Source organism: Schistosoma haematobium, assembly GCF_000699445.3.
Source record: "Schistosoma haematobium chromosome Unknown HiC_scaffold_9, whole genome shotgun sequence".
In the NCBI taxonomy this organism is placed as follows: Eukaryota; Metazoa; Platyhelminthes; class Trematoda; order Strigeidida; family Schistosomatidae; genus Schistosoma; species Schistosoma haematobium.
Window position 1 is genome coordinate 57,507 of NW_026137003.1, and position 18,838 is coordinate 76,344.

The 18,838-nt window shown below is 37.4% G+C and overlaps 2 protein-coding genes across 3 annotated transcripts; one reads left to right on the top strand and one right to left on the bottom strand.

Moving 5' to 3' along the window:
* Positions 1-629: 629 nt before the first annotated feature.
* On the bottom strand, positions 630-11,907 carry MS3_00009773 (uncharacterized protein). 2 transcript variants are annotated; one of them, XM_051218173.1, is made up of 4 exons: positions 11,802-11,907; positions 8,253-8,481; positions 3,291-3,483; positions 630-1,395 (listed from the first exon to the last, which is right to left on the bottom strand). In XM_051218173.1, exons 2-4 carry the CDS (start codon positions 8,478-8,480, stop codon positions 1,286-1,288), a joined length of 531 nt encoding a protein of 176 aa, XP_051064164.1. In that variant the 5' UTR covers position 8,481; positions 11,802-11,907; the 3' UTR covers positions 630-1,285. The 2 variants fall into 2 exon arrangements, with proteins under 2 accessions (XP_051064164.1, XP_051064165.1); XM_051218174.1 differs by lacking the exon at positions 11,802-11,907 and adding an exon at positions 9,878-10,012 and having other exon boundaries at positions 919-1,395.
* Positions 11,908-15,244: 3,337 nt separating this feature from the next.
* On the top strand, positions 15,245-18,636 carry RWDD1_3 (RWD domain-containing protein 1). Its single transcript, XM_051218175.1, has 2 exons — positions 15,245-15,711; positions 17,508-18,636. Exon 2 carries the CDS (start codon positions 17,508-17,510, stop codon positions 17,910-17,912), a length of 405 nt encoding a protein of 134 aa, XP_051064166.1. The 5' UTR covers positions 15,245-15,711; the 3' UTR covers positions 17,913-18,636.
* The last annotated feature ends 202 nt before the right edge of the window (positions 18,637-18,838 follow it).

Below are 18,838 nucleotides of genomic sequence, written 5' to 3' on the forward strand. Positions count from 1 at the left end.
GATTTTTGAATATGTATATTTCGAACAAGCGTTGACTGGAAAGCAAGATAAAACAAAGTGACGTGCAGTAAAGGCAAGTGGGCCAACCCGATTTAATCAATATTTATAACCAGATAAAAATAATCTACAGACATATGATGAGTAGGATAAGATGTGCACACACATACGCTCATCTAGAAACAATCAGAATTAATAAGCCAATTAGTGACAAGGTCAAAATGTGGTTTAAGAAGAATGAATAGATTGGTTTGTTTGGAAGTTAGAATAAACTATGTAGGGTTAACATAGCAACTGACAGTACAATTTCATATGATCACTCACTTGTCAAATGTCAATGACAGAATAATCCAAACTACTACAAATCGAAAAATCTATACCATCTTCAAATGTGTCTATCTGGATGGAATAGTTAAGTTGACAACGCGTTGGCTTTCGAAACAAAAGGCAGTGTGTCCGAAAACCGAGGTGGACATTAACTCTAGGGTACAGGTACACCCACCTGAAGAGTCCCAAACAGGAAAAAGGACATCCTGGATCCTACTGTTAGCCACATTCTATTTATTCCACATAGACCCCATACTCATACCAGTTGTGTGAATAAAAGAATAAATTTAGTTTACTACTGATATGAAGCTTCCTGACTTACTTAAATATGTATTGTTTCAATCTTCAAATCCTAAACTTATTCGATATTGACTGTAATGAAGTCTTTTGATTGCTGTATCACTTTATATATATTATATTTTAAAATAATTGCACCTGTGAGAACGAATATTCTTTAAACGGAAAATTATATAAGTCTTTTTATATCTATAGAGCTAAAAATCACTTCATTTGAAAGAGCAATCACTGAGGACTGATCCTAACGTAAGAAAATTAAGATTAATAAATTGAAAGAATAATGGGAATAAAGTTATACATATAATTTATTAATCAAGTTGTTTCAGAAATACTTTGAACGCACGCAAGGACACTGTTAATATGCTCAATTGGAAAGTGGTAAAATTCAACTTAAACATTCATTGTTACATATGTTGCTGAAATTTGTGATCGTGTAGTTTCAGTATGAACCGAATACTAAAATGTTACCGATATATATATATATATATATATATATATATATATATATATATATATATATAAAAAAAAAAGCAGATACTGATAGAGGACAAAGAATACAACATTGTTGGGATGAGATAATAATTTTTACAAATGTACAGTAATTTACAGTGCGCGATTCGAATGTATCATTTAGGAAAACTATATGCAGAATATATAAATAAATTTATCTATCATCCGAAGTAAATCTTCTTTTTTTCCTATTCAAATACCGCTCTTTTTGCCGTTTGCTCATTTGTGCCAGACGTTCATTCTGAACAAGTTTACGGAGTTCCGCTGATAAATTTGGAAAATTAGTTTAAAAGTTATGTTAATAGTGTAAGTAAGCTCTGACATAAAAAAATACTTGTTGAACTGATCTAAAGTCTAACAAAAAGAACGCGGTTTTAGGAAAACGAAACGAACTATAACTATTTCTCAAAGATAGTTTGTATTACGAAGAACATATACATATTAGGAAGCATTTAATGACCGTTATTTTCTAGTTTGTGATTCCCGAACGGAATTCAACCAAGAGTGCTAACCTTCCGCTGTGAGCACGATACCATTCCCCTATCAAATACAAGTGTCTCTACCCCATATATTCAATTGATTTAAGTCGATAATCACTTTGTGCTTGCGACGGGAAGTAATGAAAATTTGTATCGAAAAGATAAATCAACCAAAAATCTACAAAAGACTATCAGAATCAGTAACTTATATCCTCATAAACTGTTCCAAGAATTACGTGATAGTTATACTGATTGACAAGTTATAAATAAGGAAGTCAAATAATAATTTTGACGAAATTCGAAGTGGCTAGGGGTTATATGTTCATGTCAATGAGCCTTACATTTGTAAAATAAAAATAATTTCAGAAAATAATGATAGATTAAAGCGAGACTGATCTGATATTTACCGCGGCAGATAGTGATTATCGGTAAGCACTAATGAAATTTTTCCATAATTGCAACATAACTGTTTCATAGCGAAACTGATTGCAATACTCTGTAAGTGGTGCTGAAAATTCCTTACTGTAAAAATATTTGTAGTAATGAATAAAACGACTGTTACCGCTATATATTGGTGGGTAATATTTGGAACTTTACTTTTAGTTCTTTTCGGTATCTATACTAATACTAATGTAACCCGGCAATTATATGAAATGGTCACAGTGACTAACCACGTCACTCCCTATTAATAGGCTAGACTTTGGTGTAGACCAATAACTAAGGCACTATTTTATTATTTCAGAAGTGAGAAACGGATATCAAATATTCTTATAGTATTAATACATATATTAATGAAACCGTATTTTGCCAATATGAGCACTGAAAAAATGTTGCCTGTATATCCCAGAAGAATTAGAGAACACTCAAGTAGGAAACTAATAATGATCAACTGAAGGAAGAAACTGTTACCTTTGAAAAGGTAAATATGACAAAGTTGGATAAGAATCTAGAAAATAAACGTCGATATGGAAGACCGCTTTACGCACACACGGGGACCATAGTTAATAGTATTAAGTGATAAGTGACAAGTCATCGCTCAAATAGGAAAACAAGTGCAGGTGGTGGAACTGCTGAAAACAGAAGTGTTGATGTGAAGAGCATACCCATTTAATAGATGAAAATTAATTTGCAATACTCTGAATACGAGTCGAACAGAATAACTAAGATATGTGTTCAGTATTTTCAGCTAAATGATAATTAGTACTGCTCAACTAAACAAAAGATAAAAGATTTACAGATGTTGGGCTAGAAGTTACTACGTGATACTGTATGTTTTAAATCCAGGTTTAAAGTATCATGAAGTGAAAACAAAGCATTCAGAAGACCGATAAAACGATTAGTTTGATTCAGGTTTTACAAGACATCTGCAAAAGCATCTCATTATGACTTGATTGATTGGTTAGAGGTGTCTATTTCCAAAGACATCATTCATTTTGCTCTTAAACGTATTCTCAACGTTCTTATTCAGTTTACTACACGTTCTACTAGACATATTACACAAACTCCTTTAACAAATTATTTGCATTTATTCATTTTTAGGTATAAAAACTTTAGTAAATGCACATTTATAACTTTTAGAAAACCCAAATGTGACGAAAGAGTTACGTCAAAAGAAAAGAATGTCTGAAAATTATGCCCAGTTATTTTAGGCTCTTGAAAAAGTAACATACGTGTACTTACCTCGAGGAATAAAACGAACAGATCTCCCTGATTCCAAGTTTTCAATTTGTTCCTTCTGCAGTTTATCCATGAATTTCTTACGGAATTTTCTATCTTTTGCTGTGGCTATTCGTTGTCTTACCAAATGTAACGCATCCGTCACTTCCTTACGTTTGTTCGGGTCTAAATTCTGACGCAGCATCTTTTTTAGTTTCTGGTTTGGAAGTATATATTCACATAGCAGAAAGCAGATAAACATTTTAATAGGAACATTTACGACAATATGCAGATAACTAGTTACTAACCTGATAAAAAATATCCCAAATTTGAAATATACAGTAGGTTTTGAATTCAGTACAATGCTTTACAGTCACAGTAAACTACATTGAATAGCCAGTCGATTGCGGTAGAAGATATAAGTTGCTATGGTTGGGTGAGAGTGATATTCTTTATTTGAACACATAAATATTAGTACAAGGGGGCACTAAATATATATGCGCCACACAAAACAATGAGAATTCGAAGAGAAAAAAAGAAGGTAAGGAGTGTTAAAAAAGAACAATAACGAACAGATTAGTGTAAGGTAGTGTAATAATAATAATAATAATAATAATAATAATAATAATAATAATAATAATAATAATAATAATAATAATAATAATGGGGGAAACGAAAAGGTACAACCAGAAGAATTCCTTCAGTTAAGGAAGATACAACCACTTTTTATGAAGAAAGTAAAAGGTTACAGCAGGATCACCACTGGCTTCTATTCTGAACCATATTTGATAACGTCTCTAGCCACTGTGTTGCACCATCTCTCGGACCCCAACCAGGGAGTCGTGAAGGACCAACACAAGCCAGTCCTTTGCAGCTTTCTTTCATGCCACGACACCATGTCATACACTGACCACCTCTCCGCTTCTTCCAACCAGTCCCAGAGTCGGCAAATTATGCACGCCGTGGAATTCTCTGGGAGGACATTCGTAGCACATTTCAAGCCACCGAAGTCAGTGTTTCAAGATGGTGACACCAATTGCATTATCGACTCTGTGCCCGAACACACGATGCCGAACCTCTGCATTACTGACATGGTGTTGCCACTGAATGTCAGCAATCCTTCGGAGACAACGATGATCGAGCACAGAGAGTCATCTAACATCCTCAACTCGGAGAGGCCAGGTTTCACAAGCATAGAACAAAACTGCTCCCACCGACGCGTTGTAGATCCGACCTTTTACAGCCAGACTGACTTCACGAAGGCACCAAAGATAGCCCAGATTGGCATAAGTCACTTTGGCTTTCACTATACGTGCATTGATCTCATCACTTCGAAGGTGAAAAGCACATACCATACCTACGGACACTGATTGCCAACTGATTAAGTGCGGATTGTATGGCTTGGGCATTATCACACAGTAAGACAATATCATCCGCATACTCAAGGTCGAGAAGTCTTTCTCCAGGCAACAGATCCACACCACCATTACTTACATCCATCAGAGCTGTTTCCAGAATGTCATCGATGGCAAAGTTGAAGAATGATGAGATTGGGCAACCCTGCCTAACCCCACTGCTCGAATGGAACAATGGAGAGAAGTGGTTGTATGCTCTCATTCTACCTGAGGTGTTTGTATATAGGGACTTTAGGATGTTAATAAACTTCTCAGACACACCCTTCTTCAATAGACAATCCCAGAGAACAGTCCTGTCCAACAAATCGAAGACAGTCCTGATGTCAAGAAACACTACGATTGTTGGCCTTTGATAAGTATGGAGGTGTTCTAACATTTGGCGGAGGGTGAAGATATGATCAATACATCCTCGACCGGCACGAAAACCAGCCTGCTCCTCGCGAGTCAATCTTTATCGGGTTTTGAACAACCTACGAAGTATGACGGAAACCAATAGCTTGGACGCAATCGGAAGTAGACTTATCTGCCGATAGTTGTTGCAGGAATGACATGAACCCTTTTTAAAGATAGAGACAACTATCGACTCATTCCATGACGTTGGTACACTCTCTAGCTCCCAAACCTTTGTAAACAACGCCGTCAATTCCTTAGTCAGAAAGTCGCCACCATCTTTAAAAAGAACCGGAGGTAAGTCATCTGGGCCCGGTGATTTGTAGCGCTTCAAGAGTTGGAGTTCCTCGCGGACTTCCGCCTCATTTGGTGGATCAGTCGTCACCGGCCATGGAGGGCAGGACAGTCTGACCGATGTTGTCGGAGCAGCAGCCAGTTGAACTGCCCTTCGAAGAATTCTGACCATCGTCCAAGACGTCGATGGATGTTAGTGATTGGCATCCCGTCCTCCTCACAGATTGTTTCGCTCACACCAGACTTCTTGCTGCCAGTGGCTCGGATGAGTTGGAAGAGCTTCCGGTAATTACCAGAGGCAGCTGCTGCTTCCAACTCATTAGCACTCTCCGACCACCAGGCTTCTCGGTCCTTATGCAAGCTTTGCCCAATTTCCTTATGTAACATCCTTCGTTTATGGTCAAACTCACGGTCACCCAGAGTAGACCGACGGGCTTCAATGAGTTGTAAGGAGCCTGAAGAAACCCAGTGCTTATAAGCGGGACGTTTCGCAAACCCACAACTGACTGTACCCGACATTTTCGTGGCGTCATGCAATTGCAACCAATACTCATCTATACTTTTCGGTGGAATGGTAGCTAGCCTAGAAGCTAGCTCGGTTCGATACTTACCTGCAACAGAAGTTGCAACCAACTTGCTGACATCAATCCTTTGGTGGCGGTCACTTCGTTGGCCCCTGAAGAGTAAGGTAAGATTGGCGGCGGTCTTGTACACAACCACGCCAGCGGTAGCTGATCGCGATGTGATTAATCTGAGTCTAGGCTTGAGATGCAGAGGAAGGACGCCAGGTGGCACATCGGCGATGACTGTGCCGAAAGTTGGTGCTAGCCAGAAACAGGTTGTGGTCTGTGCACAGTTGCAGTAGACGGTCCCCGTTATATGTCCTGAGACCAACAAGTCCCCTTCGGCCACCTAAACGACTCTCTTCTGTGCCTAGACACCCGACCTGAGCACTCAAATCTCCGGCTAGTACTGCAATATCTGTCGAACGCACTTTCTGGAGAAGAACAGATAATTGGTGGTAGAATTCATCCTTGATTGCATCCGGGCTGCAATCTGTAGGGGCATAGGCGGAGATGACGAAAGACATCGTTTCTCACGCCGATTTCTTCTCACTTTGATGGAACTTTCTAATCTAACAGCACATAACCGACTGTTAATGGGGATCCAATCGATTAGTGCTGCCTCAGCTCTAGCGCTTAGTGCGACACCAACGCCAGCAAGACCAGACGAAGATGCCACAGGGTCCCAGGATAAACGCACGTACAACAAGCTTTTTGAAGCGACAGATGGAGTGTGAATTTTAGTTCTTCACCAGAGTCTTGAATACGGGTCTCGAATAGACAACGAACGTTGATATTAAGACTTCCCAAAGAGATAGCCAGCTCTATCTGTTTCCGACCTGCATAAGTGTGCGAACGTTGAAGGCAGCCCGTTTGAATGGTGCACGTGGTTTCAGAAAAACTGCTTCAGTATGTGTATTTGGTGGTAGCATACAATTTTCTACCAGGCAGTGACTCGAGAACGTTTAAATAGAACATCAGAAAAATTCACCACACTTGTTATTTTGTATTAATATGTGAAATCTTTAACAGTTCTTAACATGTCTAGAGCTGGAAAATTCTCGGGACTTGATAAACTTGTAGAATACTTAACAGTACTACAAAATCCGCCTCGGTGACCAAAGTACATATGAGTGAACATGAAATAACCAGGATACTTTGACCGAATAACTCATTTCTTATTACAGTATGTTTTATCTATCTATTTAAACACATAAACATTGGTATGAGGAGGCACCAAATAGATATGCACCACATAAACCATTCGATTTGTATGAGGGCTGGAATACTGCCCGGGTGCCCAAACCGAAGGTGGTTATCTTAGGGGGCTACTCCCTGAGTCTTTTACTTAAAGGTTTAATCCACAAGGCAGTGGAGCAATGTAAGGAGATGCAGTCCCATGGTAGCCTGTGACCAACAATTGGTTCATACACCATTTGTTCCCTCAGGATCCTGGAGCTCATGTGCACCAGTAGTTTGAAGTCAGGTCTTGTAACTCCCTAGGTGGGCCTTTCGTACTTACAAACCCGGTTAGAGCGCCAGACATTCGCTTTTCGTCCTCCCAACTTCATAAACAATGCCCACGCCGCGAGAAGACAGTGAGTAGGGCTTTTTCTGGCAGTGGTATGCACGTGGCCATATAACAGCATTTCGAGGAGAGCTGACTCTCCCCACTTTCTACCGCACCACGGCATTTGGAGGTATGTTTTAAGTCACTTACTTATCGCAATGAAGGATTTCAAGTAGAAATATCTTTATGAAGTGAAAAGATTGGGTACAACAGCAACCGTCAACCTGGTAACTTTAAGGTACTACCTCACTCGGTTAGGAGAGTTCCATATATACTCATATTAACAGCATATTTCCCCTGGATAACATTTAACGTCTACTTTAGTCAAGAGCTTCTTGTATTTTCTGCTACTAGTACTAATTTCTTCTTAGTGTTTCTTTTATCTCGTAAACCTTGTAAAAGTGATCTATAGAATAACACACCATATTCTACGAAGAACCATTTATGGTTGCGTATTGAATTTTATAAATTTTGAACGTAGCCACATGTCGGAAGGTAGATATTAATAATTAACACCTCAGGATTCACGGTAATGGATAGGTTCGGTCATAAACAGATGCACCTACATTCGATTTCGTTGACTAGTTTATTATAAGTCACTTTATTCTTCAGGTGGTATTGTAAGTTTTCTTTGATATCCACTCTTAGTGGTATAGCAAATCAATGAAGTTGTGTCAAATAATATATCCATGCTTACTGAACCCACATAGAAACCGAACAGAATTAAATAATTATACATCAAAACATGACATACTTTTAAGGTTTTCGCTCTTTCATCTTCTAAAAATTCCCAATCATCAACGTAACAAATACCATCAACTCTAGGGTCAAATCTAGGGTCACTCTTGCGATTTTGTTTACGTTTTAACGATTGAATACCGTCTTGATAAACACTTTTAAGGTTTTCTGTTAGATATATTTTCTTTTTCTTAAATTCCTTAAATGACGTTTCTAATGGAGCATCATCATTATTATCATCCATACTATAAGAAAAAACGAGAACATTTGAAAACAAATCCACGGTTTAGTTTCACTGATAACATGAAAACATATTAGAGACAACAAAGTCAAGACAGAACCAACTATAGGATAAGACAGTGCAAAAAAAACATTTTTCTCCCCTATATAACTTGGTACAAGTAGTCACAGAACTAATTACATTAACATCAAAAGTAATGTCCCTATGGCTTTGTACCGAATGCTCCAATGATTGGTAAATTCTTAGGCTAATGGTCTCACAAATACAGTAGAAAGATTCCAATGTATCTGGGGACAATACTTGCTGTGGGGTCGTCTCAAGGAAGATCAGCCAAATAACTCGTAGTTCAGAAATAATTTCTTTATGTTAGACAACTGAGAGAAAATGTAGAGTTATGACACTTGCCGAATAAAGGCTACAAAGCACAAAATGTAGAATCAGATTTTCTGTAAACTAAAAATTTCCAGTGTGAATGACCGAGCGTAGGACTGGTATTAGGACCTGTGATCAACCAGTAAAGTTGTATATTTTTCTTACTTTCTAGGGCAATTTATTTCCTTGATACATTTTTCCCCATTTATTGATGTACATAAGTGTATCATTTTGTGATTAAATGTAGGTTTAAAGAGATCCAATCTGCATCAAGTTTCAAACAAAGTCCTTGATTCTCCAAATGTCACTTTATATTAATAGTAATATTAACGGCAATGATGATAATACAAGTTATTCAAAAATGTACATATATGTGAAATTCGATTTCAGCAAAACCAAAACAAAATAGATGGAGGATTAAAGCTGTAGCTTAGTGGCTGAAGATCTAATACATTAACCTCCAAGCCATCGGTGTTAAGGTCAGAAATATAAACTTCAATTCACATGGTTCAGTGATAGAAAAACTTAACTAACCTAGATAGAGAGCATTCTGAGTACTTGATACATAAACTTATAAGATATCCGACTTTCCAAATTAAACGTGTTTACAACAGCGTTAGCATAACAGTATGATTAATAATATCAAGTTTTGTCATAAAGTTTTACCAGTAGATGAAGGTAAATGTAGTGGGTAGTAACCAGGTTGGTTTCGTAACCAGGAATTTCGCCAACACGATCCTTTAACATGAAGACAACCCTGTTCCCCCATTATTAGGACCCAAACAACTAGTGCTATTGTAATTGTATGTAAGTCGTTACAGCGACTTACTCTTATTGAATACATTTTACAAATGCTTTTTAAGAAACTACTGGTAGTTGAAGGATCTATGGAAATGACCTGTAAGTACTCAGTTAGATAACAATTTTACCCAAGATAAGCGTTAGTCTAAATATTTGTTATATACAAAAGTACATTGCAGGTGAGCTTTTGTTATTATGCAGAGGGAACATGATAAACGTCTACATACAGTGGAGACATTTCATACAAGCAAATCGATTGTCGCTACCCTATATTGGGTGTAGTGCTTATAAGCAGATTCAGCTTGTTAGTTGATGTTAACAGAAAGAAAGCGGCGAGACTCTAATTTAGCGACGAGCCAATCAGAAGCGTTTGAGCGATTTCAAGGTCACGGAGCCAAGTTCAACACGTGATGCTAACATACGGTCGGTTCACAGCGGATTTTAGAGAGTAGGTGATTAATGAGAGGTTAAAACAGATGGGACGGCGAGACTCTAATTTAGGGACGAGCCAATAAGAAGCGTTTGAGCAATTTCAATTATTAGCCAATCAGAAGACAGTATAAAGTAGAAATATATTACAAGAAAGTAATGAATTACAGTGGATATTCTTCTTTTACATGATTTAAAAACTTGTTGAGATTTGATAAAGGCTCAGAAGTTTTGAATTCATAATGCATATTGTATATAAACTCGTCCATAGGGTTAGCGTTTGGGGTTAAGGTTAGGGTTAGATTAGGGTTTAGGGCTAAGGTTAGGGTTAGGTTAAGGTTAGGGTTTAGGGTTAGATTAGGGTTAGGTTAAGGTTTGGGTTTAGGGTTTAGGATAAGGTTAGGGTTAGATTAGGGTTTAGGACTAAGGTTAGGGTTTAGGGTTAGGTTAAGGTTAGGGTTTAGGACTAAGGTTAGGGTTAGATTAGGGTTTAGGACTAAGGTTAGGGTTTAGGGTTAGGGTTAGGGTTAGGGTTAGGTTAAGGTTAGGGTTAGATCAGGGTTTATGACTAAGGTTAGGGTTTAGGGTTAGATTAGGGTTTAGGACTAAGGTTAGGGTTTAGGGTTAGGTTAAGGTTAGGGTTAGATTGGGGTGTAGGACTAAGGTTAGGGTTAAGGGTTAGGGTTTAGGGTTAGGTTAGGTTTAGGGTTAGGTTAAGGTTAGGGTTAGATTAGGGTTTAGGACTAAGGTTAGGGTTTAGGGTTAGGTTAAGGTTAGGGTTAGATTAGGGTTTAGGACTAAGGTTAGGGTTAGGTTAAGGTTAGGGTTAGATCAGGGTTTATGACTAAGGTTAGGGTTTAGGGTTAGATTAGGGTTTAGGACTAAGGTTAGGGTTTAGGGTTAGGTTAAGGTTAGGGTTAGATTAGGGTGTAGGACTAAGGTTAGGGTTAAGGGTTAGGTTAGGGTGAGGTTGTGGTTAGATTAGGGGTTAGGATTAGGGTGCTAACATGCGATCGGTTTACATCGGATTTTAGAGAAGAGATGTCTATTGACTGGCTACAACCCTAACCACTAACCCTGTAGACGAATTTCTATACAATATGCATTATGAATTGAGAGCCTCTGAACCTTCATCAAACCTTAACAAGTTTTTAAATCATGTAAAAGAAGAATATCCACTGTAATTCATTACTTACTTACAATATATTCTCACTTTATACTAACTGTCTTCTGATTGGCTAATAATTGTCAAGGTCATTTAAGATTCGTTCAAAGGTCGTCGCTAAATTAGAGTCTCGCCAAGAACCCTTGTAAATGAAGTTTTTGTTGATGTTGTCCGCCAGTTCATGAACTATTGCGGATTTATCACGATGACAACGTAGAGCACTAAGCACTGAGTTACAGCTAAAAAAGAAAACACTCGTCGTCCACTGTTATATAAAATTAAAAGTACGACATTAAAATTCAAGTATATATGCCTGCACCATATATGGTGCAATAGGGGGTCATTGGTCTCTTTACTGGCATTTGCAGTACTCCTACAAGTCCTAGTTTAATAGGACCCATACCTAAGAAAGGTTTTAGCTTTTTTCGTATCTCCAGAAAATTTATAATGCAGCTTTCCCAAAACTCAGAATTCTCGCCAAGATCGGATTAGGAGAAACAAACAGGAGATGTACTTGGAGCATGTGTTAAACCTTATTTGTTATATGAAGAACTTACATCTACATAAAAAACAATTTTGCTTGCAAGAAATGCTTAGTATATGACGGCAACGCCCCTAGGGTATCGTCCGGCAGTGCTCCTAGGGTATCGTCAACTGATGGGGTTGCGAGCACTTGAAGGTCAAACCGTCGCAAAATGATTGGTGCGTCACATCGACAATTCGTGAAAATTTTTAGAAGCGGTCAAATCAAGACATTTTTAGATTTGAATTGAGTTCAGCCACACCATGTCTAATGACGTTCATTCTTCAAGTAAAGAAGACGATGCCATCGTGATGATGCATGATATAGGACGAATCTTCAATGATATTATGTTATCTCGAAGATTTACAAGTTGGGAAAATTTTGAGACCTGTTTGAAAGAAGTACATAAGGTAATATGACTTCTGAGGTTAATAATTATTTTTTTAGTATACGCATACTAAGTACGTTATGTCAGTATGCAAAAAGAACAGTGATGATCTAACTCTAAAGTACTTTTTCGTGCGATATGTCGGTACATATGGACGAAAACGCAGTTCGTCAGAGTCAGATGCTTGCGTTCAGGATGTAGATGATGATATCAATAATCATTCTTCTGAAGAGCATACAACTTCTAATTCGCCAATACAACCTAGGCAAAGGAGACGACGTCGGTCATCTACGTATGCCTTACTTCAAATGAATTTATCCTTCAGGTCAAAATATTGCCATTGTCAATCAGGATTTTGGGTCCGGGCACTGAATGGTGAGTTGAAACTCACCTCTATTAAAACCGTGCACAACCATCCTTGGACAGAAGGATATATTTCTTTCGATCCATCGAAACAACAGTTGACCTCAAGTGAACGCTTGTATTTGAGAACGTTTCTACTGAGTAATACACCAACTCGTTGCTTACGGTATCTGGTTTCTTGGAAGTTCAATAAACAGCTTACCAAGGACGATATCGCCAGAATGCGTTCACAGTTGTACCCAGGTTGTTGAACTCACACTGTAATTAATTGAGTTTAGACACTAAAAATATCAATGACATTTTACAGCGCGTTCAAGCAAATACTGAAGTTAAATTATTCAATGAAAATGGGAACATGTCTATGATTTGCTTCAGCCGCAGAGAGTAAATAGCTGTTTACCACGCGTTCCCGGAAGTAATATGTATTGATTCGACTTATCAGACCAATAAAGTCGGGTAAGTAACGAATAGTGATAAATTTATCTTAAAGTTTTCCACTGTTCCAGCTAGTGGTGACTGACAGTCTTGGGCAAGGGCACACTGTTATGTATGCTCTTTGCAGTTAAGAACGACGCGAAGATGTCGAAAAACTATTGGAATGTTTTAAAGAGATCATGTGCGGTACTTATGCTACATGTACTTTCATTATGGATTCGGCAGCGACCGAAATTTCGGCTGTGCAGTCTACGCACAGTCATTCTAACATAATACTTTGTTCATTCCATGTCCCGAGAGCGTTTTTCAGGAAGGTATGTGTTAGCTGTACAAATTATTTTCTGTAGTTCCGAAATCCTGATGTGCGCAAATGCTTGGAACACCTTGTGAAGACTAGACGGTCTGATATGTGAGCTTCGCTTTTCATAACGCATTATATTCAGATTTGCTCGAAAGTACGAACATCTAAGGACGCATTTCCCACGGGCGTACGATTACATAAATGATTACTGGATTGCCAGGAAGTCAATGTGGGCTCGCTGTTACCGGCGACATGTATTAAGCCTGGGCAACCACACAAACAACCGTGTCGAAAGTGCTCATAAACACCTAAAAGAATGTCTCAGAAGAGGTGATTCCCTGATATTGACTTTTTGGAAAATTTGGAGTAAAACAGACATTGACCTACGTTTGCGTCCTTATGATGCTGTGAAGGATCTTCAACGTTTTCCAATTCTTCAGGTAAGAAATATGGTTAAATGTATCATTAATTCCAGGTTCCACTGACATAACCCCAAAGGTCTCCTATGTTCGCCTTTATTTTCAACAACAGACCAAAATAAATCTTCAATGCGGTGGAAAACCGGCATATATTTTTAAAATTTTTATTTAAAAGGTAAAGCGTATTTGTTATAACGTGAAAAATAGATGCTGCGGATTAAGGGTAGCGAATTTTTGATCGGACCAAAGACGCACAAACACGTAGAACGACCTAGGGTTCTGATTGGTCTCGCTTCCTGTCTAGCCCAGCCAGATGCGTCCAGAACACAAGTTTCAGCCTCGGATTTATGAATCATTATATTTCAAACATACTGAGTTTATATACCAGTCAAGCAGACCACAACGTACCATAAAATAGAAAATAACATTGTATATCCAAATTATTAATCCGAAAAATGGCCAAGTTAAGGGTAAAGTACATCGTTTAGAGCATGTGAATTTGGGATTGTGATAAACAAAATACAATAAAATTGTTAATGTTAATATGACTAATATAAAATGTTAACTTGAATCTGTGTATATGTTAAATGAAATTTTAAGATCCATGATCAGAATAAATATGGGTCAAATAGGGTGAGAGAGAAATAATAGTGCAATTACAATTCGATCAAATAAGTCAGACGTAATACAGAGAGATGAATGCAAAGTGAATGAATCATGTATAGGGAGATTAATGATGTTTAACCAATAATAATAATAATAATAATAATAATAATAATAATAATAATACAAAGATTTATGAATAAAGATAACAGGGACAATTACAATTGACTACGAAAGGTCATAGTCAAATTGGGTCATTCAATAGTTCAGATTACGATAGATTAATTGGCCTTGATGTTGGCCAGGAGGAGGAGTGGCTGAACATATTTCTTCTGTACGCATAGCTCCGGTTTCTTCATTCGGATGGCTACTGCTTCAGCCATTTGAAGGACTTTCAGTCTGACCAGTTTTGGCAAAAAATTACTTACCTTATAAATAATTGAAAAGATTGGTTTATACTGGCACTATGACCGGTTTGTACTAAATGGGCCAATATTGAGCTGTTCACCTTCTTCATCAAACCTTTGTTCAACCACGCTGGAAGGTGTTCACGAGCACGAAAATGTAAATTTCTAGAACTTCGACCAATATAACTCGCTCCACAGGAGCAGTTGAACTGATAAATACAAAATGATGTGGTCATTCTAGGTAATTCATCTTTTAGCTTCGGTGTAACCATTGGGCGCGTAGAAAATACTAATCGCAGTTCTCCGGCATTAAACGACTTTTGTATTGTCCTACGTAGTCTCTGAGTTAGTATTTCGCTAGCCGCATCCCCTCTGAATTGTAGACGCATGAACAAGGATTTCTTCTTCACTGTTTGTATTTCGCCTACCTTCGCCTTCGTGACCATATATTTAATTATAAACTTTCTAGGGTAGCCGTTCTCCTGAGAAGTATTATGCAAGGTGGTAAGCTCTTGTTCGACTATATCAGCAGAACATATAGTGCGAATACGGTAGCTAAGGTTTTTCCTCTTAGTAATACTCAACTAAATACACAGTATAACTCTGTACATCAACATGCAATTAACATGTTATATTTCTTGACATATTTTTGTGTTCGAATACTATTTCTCGTAAAGCAGTAGTACAATCTCATATTTTTCGTAACGCCACTTAATGTGCACATTATTTTTTAAATCTGACTTTGGTTTTTCCGTTACCGATCTGTATCAACTCCTAGGACACATTGATTAACTCACAAATACACTGCTCCCCATACATTCCTCGTCTTCATCATCTCATCAGCTGCTACATTGACAAATCAGTAATATGATTGCTTTTTACTTTTACAGGTCACATTCCTGTGGTTAGTATAGGATTTTTCTGATATACATCGATTTGGACTATATATACCGTGTTTGGTATTAATTACTTGTTTCAATTGTGCGTCACATGATCAAGACCCGAACACGCTAGACCTGAAAATAAAGGTAACGTCAAGACTTTTAGATTTATATATTTTGTGGGTTATTAACTGTCTTTACATTCCGTTCATTAAATTTTTCACTATTTTCATATTAATACTTTTAGTCCGCCACAGAGCAAACGGTCTCACAATGTGTTCACTGGCTCACTTCTGCTGCATATAAGGTGTTGCAAACCAATGGCTTTGTAGAGCATGTTTTTCACGAGATCTCTGGTAATACTCAGGGAATTGAGCTATTGAACACAGCTAGGAAGCTTCAGCAGACCAATGATAAGTTGTAAGGAACGTGGAGCACCTGAAAAATTCCAAAGAAGTCATATGCCATAGTTAACCCTGCTTCAGATCTGAATAAGACTACCATGACATCCTCAAAATGCAGTAGATTATAAGCACACTGATGCAGAAAAGGAATAGGGTGTGCAGAAGGGACAAAGTACAAGGAGCTCCAAAAATTTTGTCGCCAGATACAGCCTTAGAATGCTACATCAACGCCATGGTTTTGCCACAGCCTGATCTGCACAATGTAGATTTGTTTGAAAATCAAAATAAAGTCAATGATTAGCTTTGGCAACTAGAAAAGCGGAGGCCCTTACATCCTTTGCTGAACCGGTCTGCGGGGAAGAGTTTAAGTTCAAGAAATGCAGCCTCAGTCATCCTTGAAAAACTAGAAAAATCTCCTGAAAAGGACTAAAAGGCTAGTTTGAAAAACAATGTAAACCATATTGATTCACTAATAAGCAAACTATGCTTCCACTGAGGAGCAAAAATCTACTATTGGAAAAGTCACAAAGACTGATTGGATCCGGAATCTATATCGGCGTTGATCTTATGATTTCATTGCTATGTCTGAAAAATGGCTAGCATCAGTAGTGTGTGACATTAAAATTCAGTCGTTTGGTTCCTTATTATGTAAGACCGACAGATTAAACCGTAGGGGGTTCGCGTCATCTTATTCTTTCTAGTTGACTCTCCCGATTTGTTGAAAACATTCTGTCTTTCCCGAGGTCTGGTGCAGTAGGACGTGACTAAATTGTTGCACTCGTTGATTCTTAAAGTTGAGCTGCAGTTATTCCTGATAAATCTACTTTCATAGTAGTTTTCCAACTGGAAACTTTATGCCATTTACTTGACTCGCTGTTTCTCTCAGTTGTCTTCGGAAGTAGCTCCTACTTATGAATTCCTCTGTGTGAGCACCTTTCGGGTTGCTTCTTTTGAGCATGTTTCAAGATAAGATAACATGATATGGCAGTTTATTTCGAGACCAGGTCTAAAGAAACACTTAAGATGGTTTTGACTAATTCCAGACTACCGTTTTTCAAAAAACTCCGAGAAAAGACGCTTTACTAACTGCGGAACATTTACTTAAAAACATACTAATGGCTTGGTCCGTTTCTACCATCTAATGCTGAAATCACATCAAACAGTACAAGTTTTATGTGTCGCTACTACTCAGCGGTGGAACTTGTTGGAGTTAAAAGAGAGTAATTTTCTAATGGTCCAATAGTTGATCCTATTCAAATCATATTGAAATCATCCTCATATTACCGGCTTACTTGGTAGATCGTCCATCAACAATAAAAATGGTCCAAAAGCTGTTGATATGGCTTCACATTTTCAGCCATTATTGTCAGTGATAGAAACATACAGGATGAAGGGGATTTTTATATCCTTTGTAGTAAACCTGCATCTTTAGTGTGATACTTTATTATTATTTATTTTACTTGAACAAAAACATTGGTACAAAGAGGCATTTCACTAGGATTATTTCTCAATTTAATGAATTTTTGTTTATTTTCAAAGATGTCAGTAGAAGATTGTGAAAATGAATTACTTGCACTGGAATCCATTTATGAAGATAAGTATCAACTTGTACAAACTACACCTAGACGAAAAATAAAAGTAAACCTAAATGGTCAGTCGGATGATTCACTGTCAACTAAAGTTCGATGTCAGCTTCTTTTTGAACTTACAAGCAACTATCCAAATAAACCACCTAAATATCAAATACTTAAACCTGAAAATCTTTCAGACGAAGATATTTCCGATATAAATATTATAATCAATGAAGTAATTGAACGATCCCTAGGATTTGTAATGTTATTTGATATATTAACAGAAGTTCAAGAAAAATTAGATAGTATCTGTTCAAAAATCTTAATTCGTCAGCGTAATGAAGCTAAAGAAAACGAAAAGCTATACAACTAGAAGAAGAAGCGAAATTCCGTGGTGATAGAGTTACAGTGGAGTCGTTTCTAGAATGGAATACAAAATTCCTTGCAGAAATGGAATCATTAAAAGAGAAGTCAATATCTGAAGATCAAAGTGCTGTTAAACGACTAACTGGACGTGAGCTATTTTTGAAAGATAATCATTATGACGATTCCGATTTGACCTTCTTGGAAACTAATGGTGGCGAAGTTGTAGAGATTGATGAACATTTATTTGTTGACATTGGCGATATAGACCTGGATGATGATAATGATGACGATAATAACCAAGTAGTTGTGACGGGAACAGCCTGAACATATTATATACTTTGTACAAATTAATTCACTCCAAAAGTATCATTGCTTTTATTTTAACAGTTCTCTTCCGGTATGTAAAGACAAAGATATGCAAAATTGGAAATAGACTTCTATGACTATGTAAATTCTAAAAACTGTAACTTCCTGATTTCACAAACTTGACGCTACATTTACTAAGTGTCATACGAATTTGGCGACTATAAATTGTTAACTTGCAAAGCTTTAATTTCGTGTTCTAAAACCTATGATAATTATTTAAATAAAAGTATACAACTTGGAAACCAAAGGTAAATTCGTCCTCGTAGTTCATATTTTTGGAAATAAATATGCCTACTGCATAAATCTTTGTTACTGAGGCGAGATTCAATTTCTAGTTTTCTTACACCATCAATACTTTCTGTGTGCTTATTCCTAAGGATTTTTGGATTTCGGAAAGAAAATGCCCCCTGAACTTCTAAAGGTCCTTCAACTAATGTCAGTTTATGTTGAAGAACTAATGCTCTTATGATGTTCGTGTAGATAATTCCTAATTAAAATGTAGTTGTAAGCTTATTATGTCAATAAAGACGCTCCAACAATGCGAATATTGCTGTGATACGGGCTTAC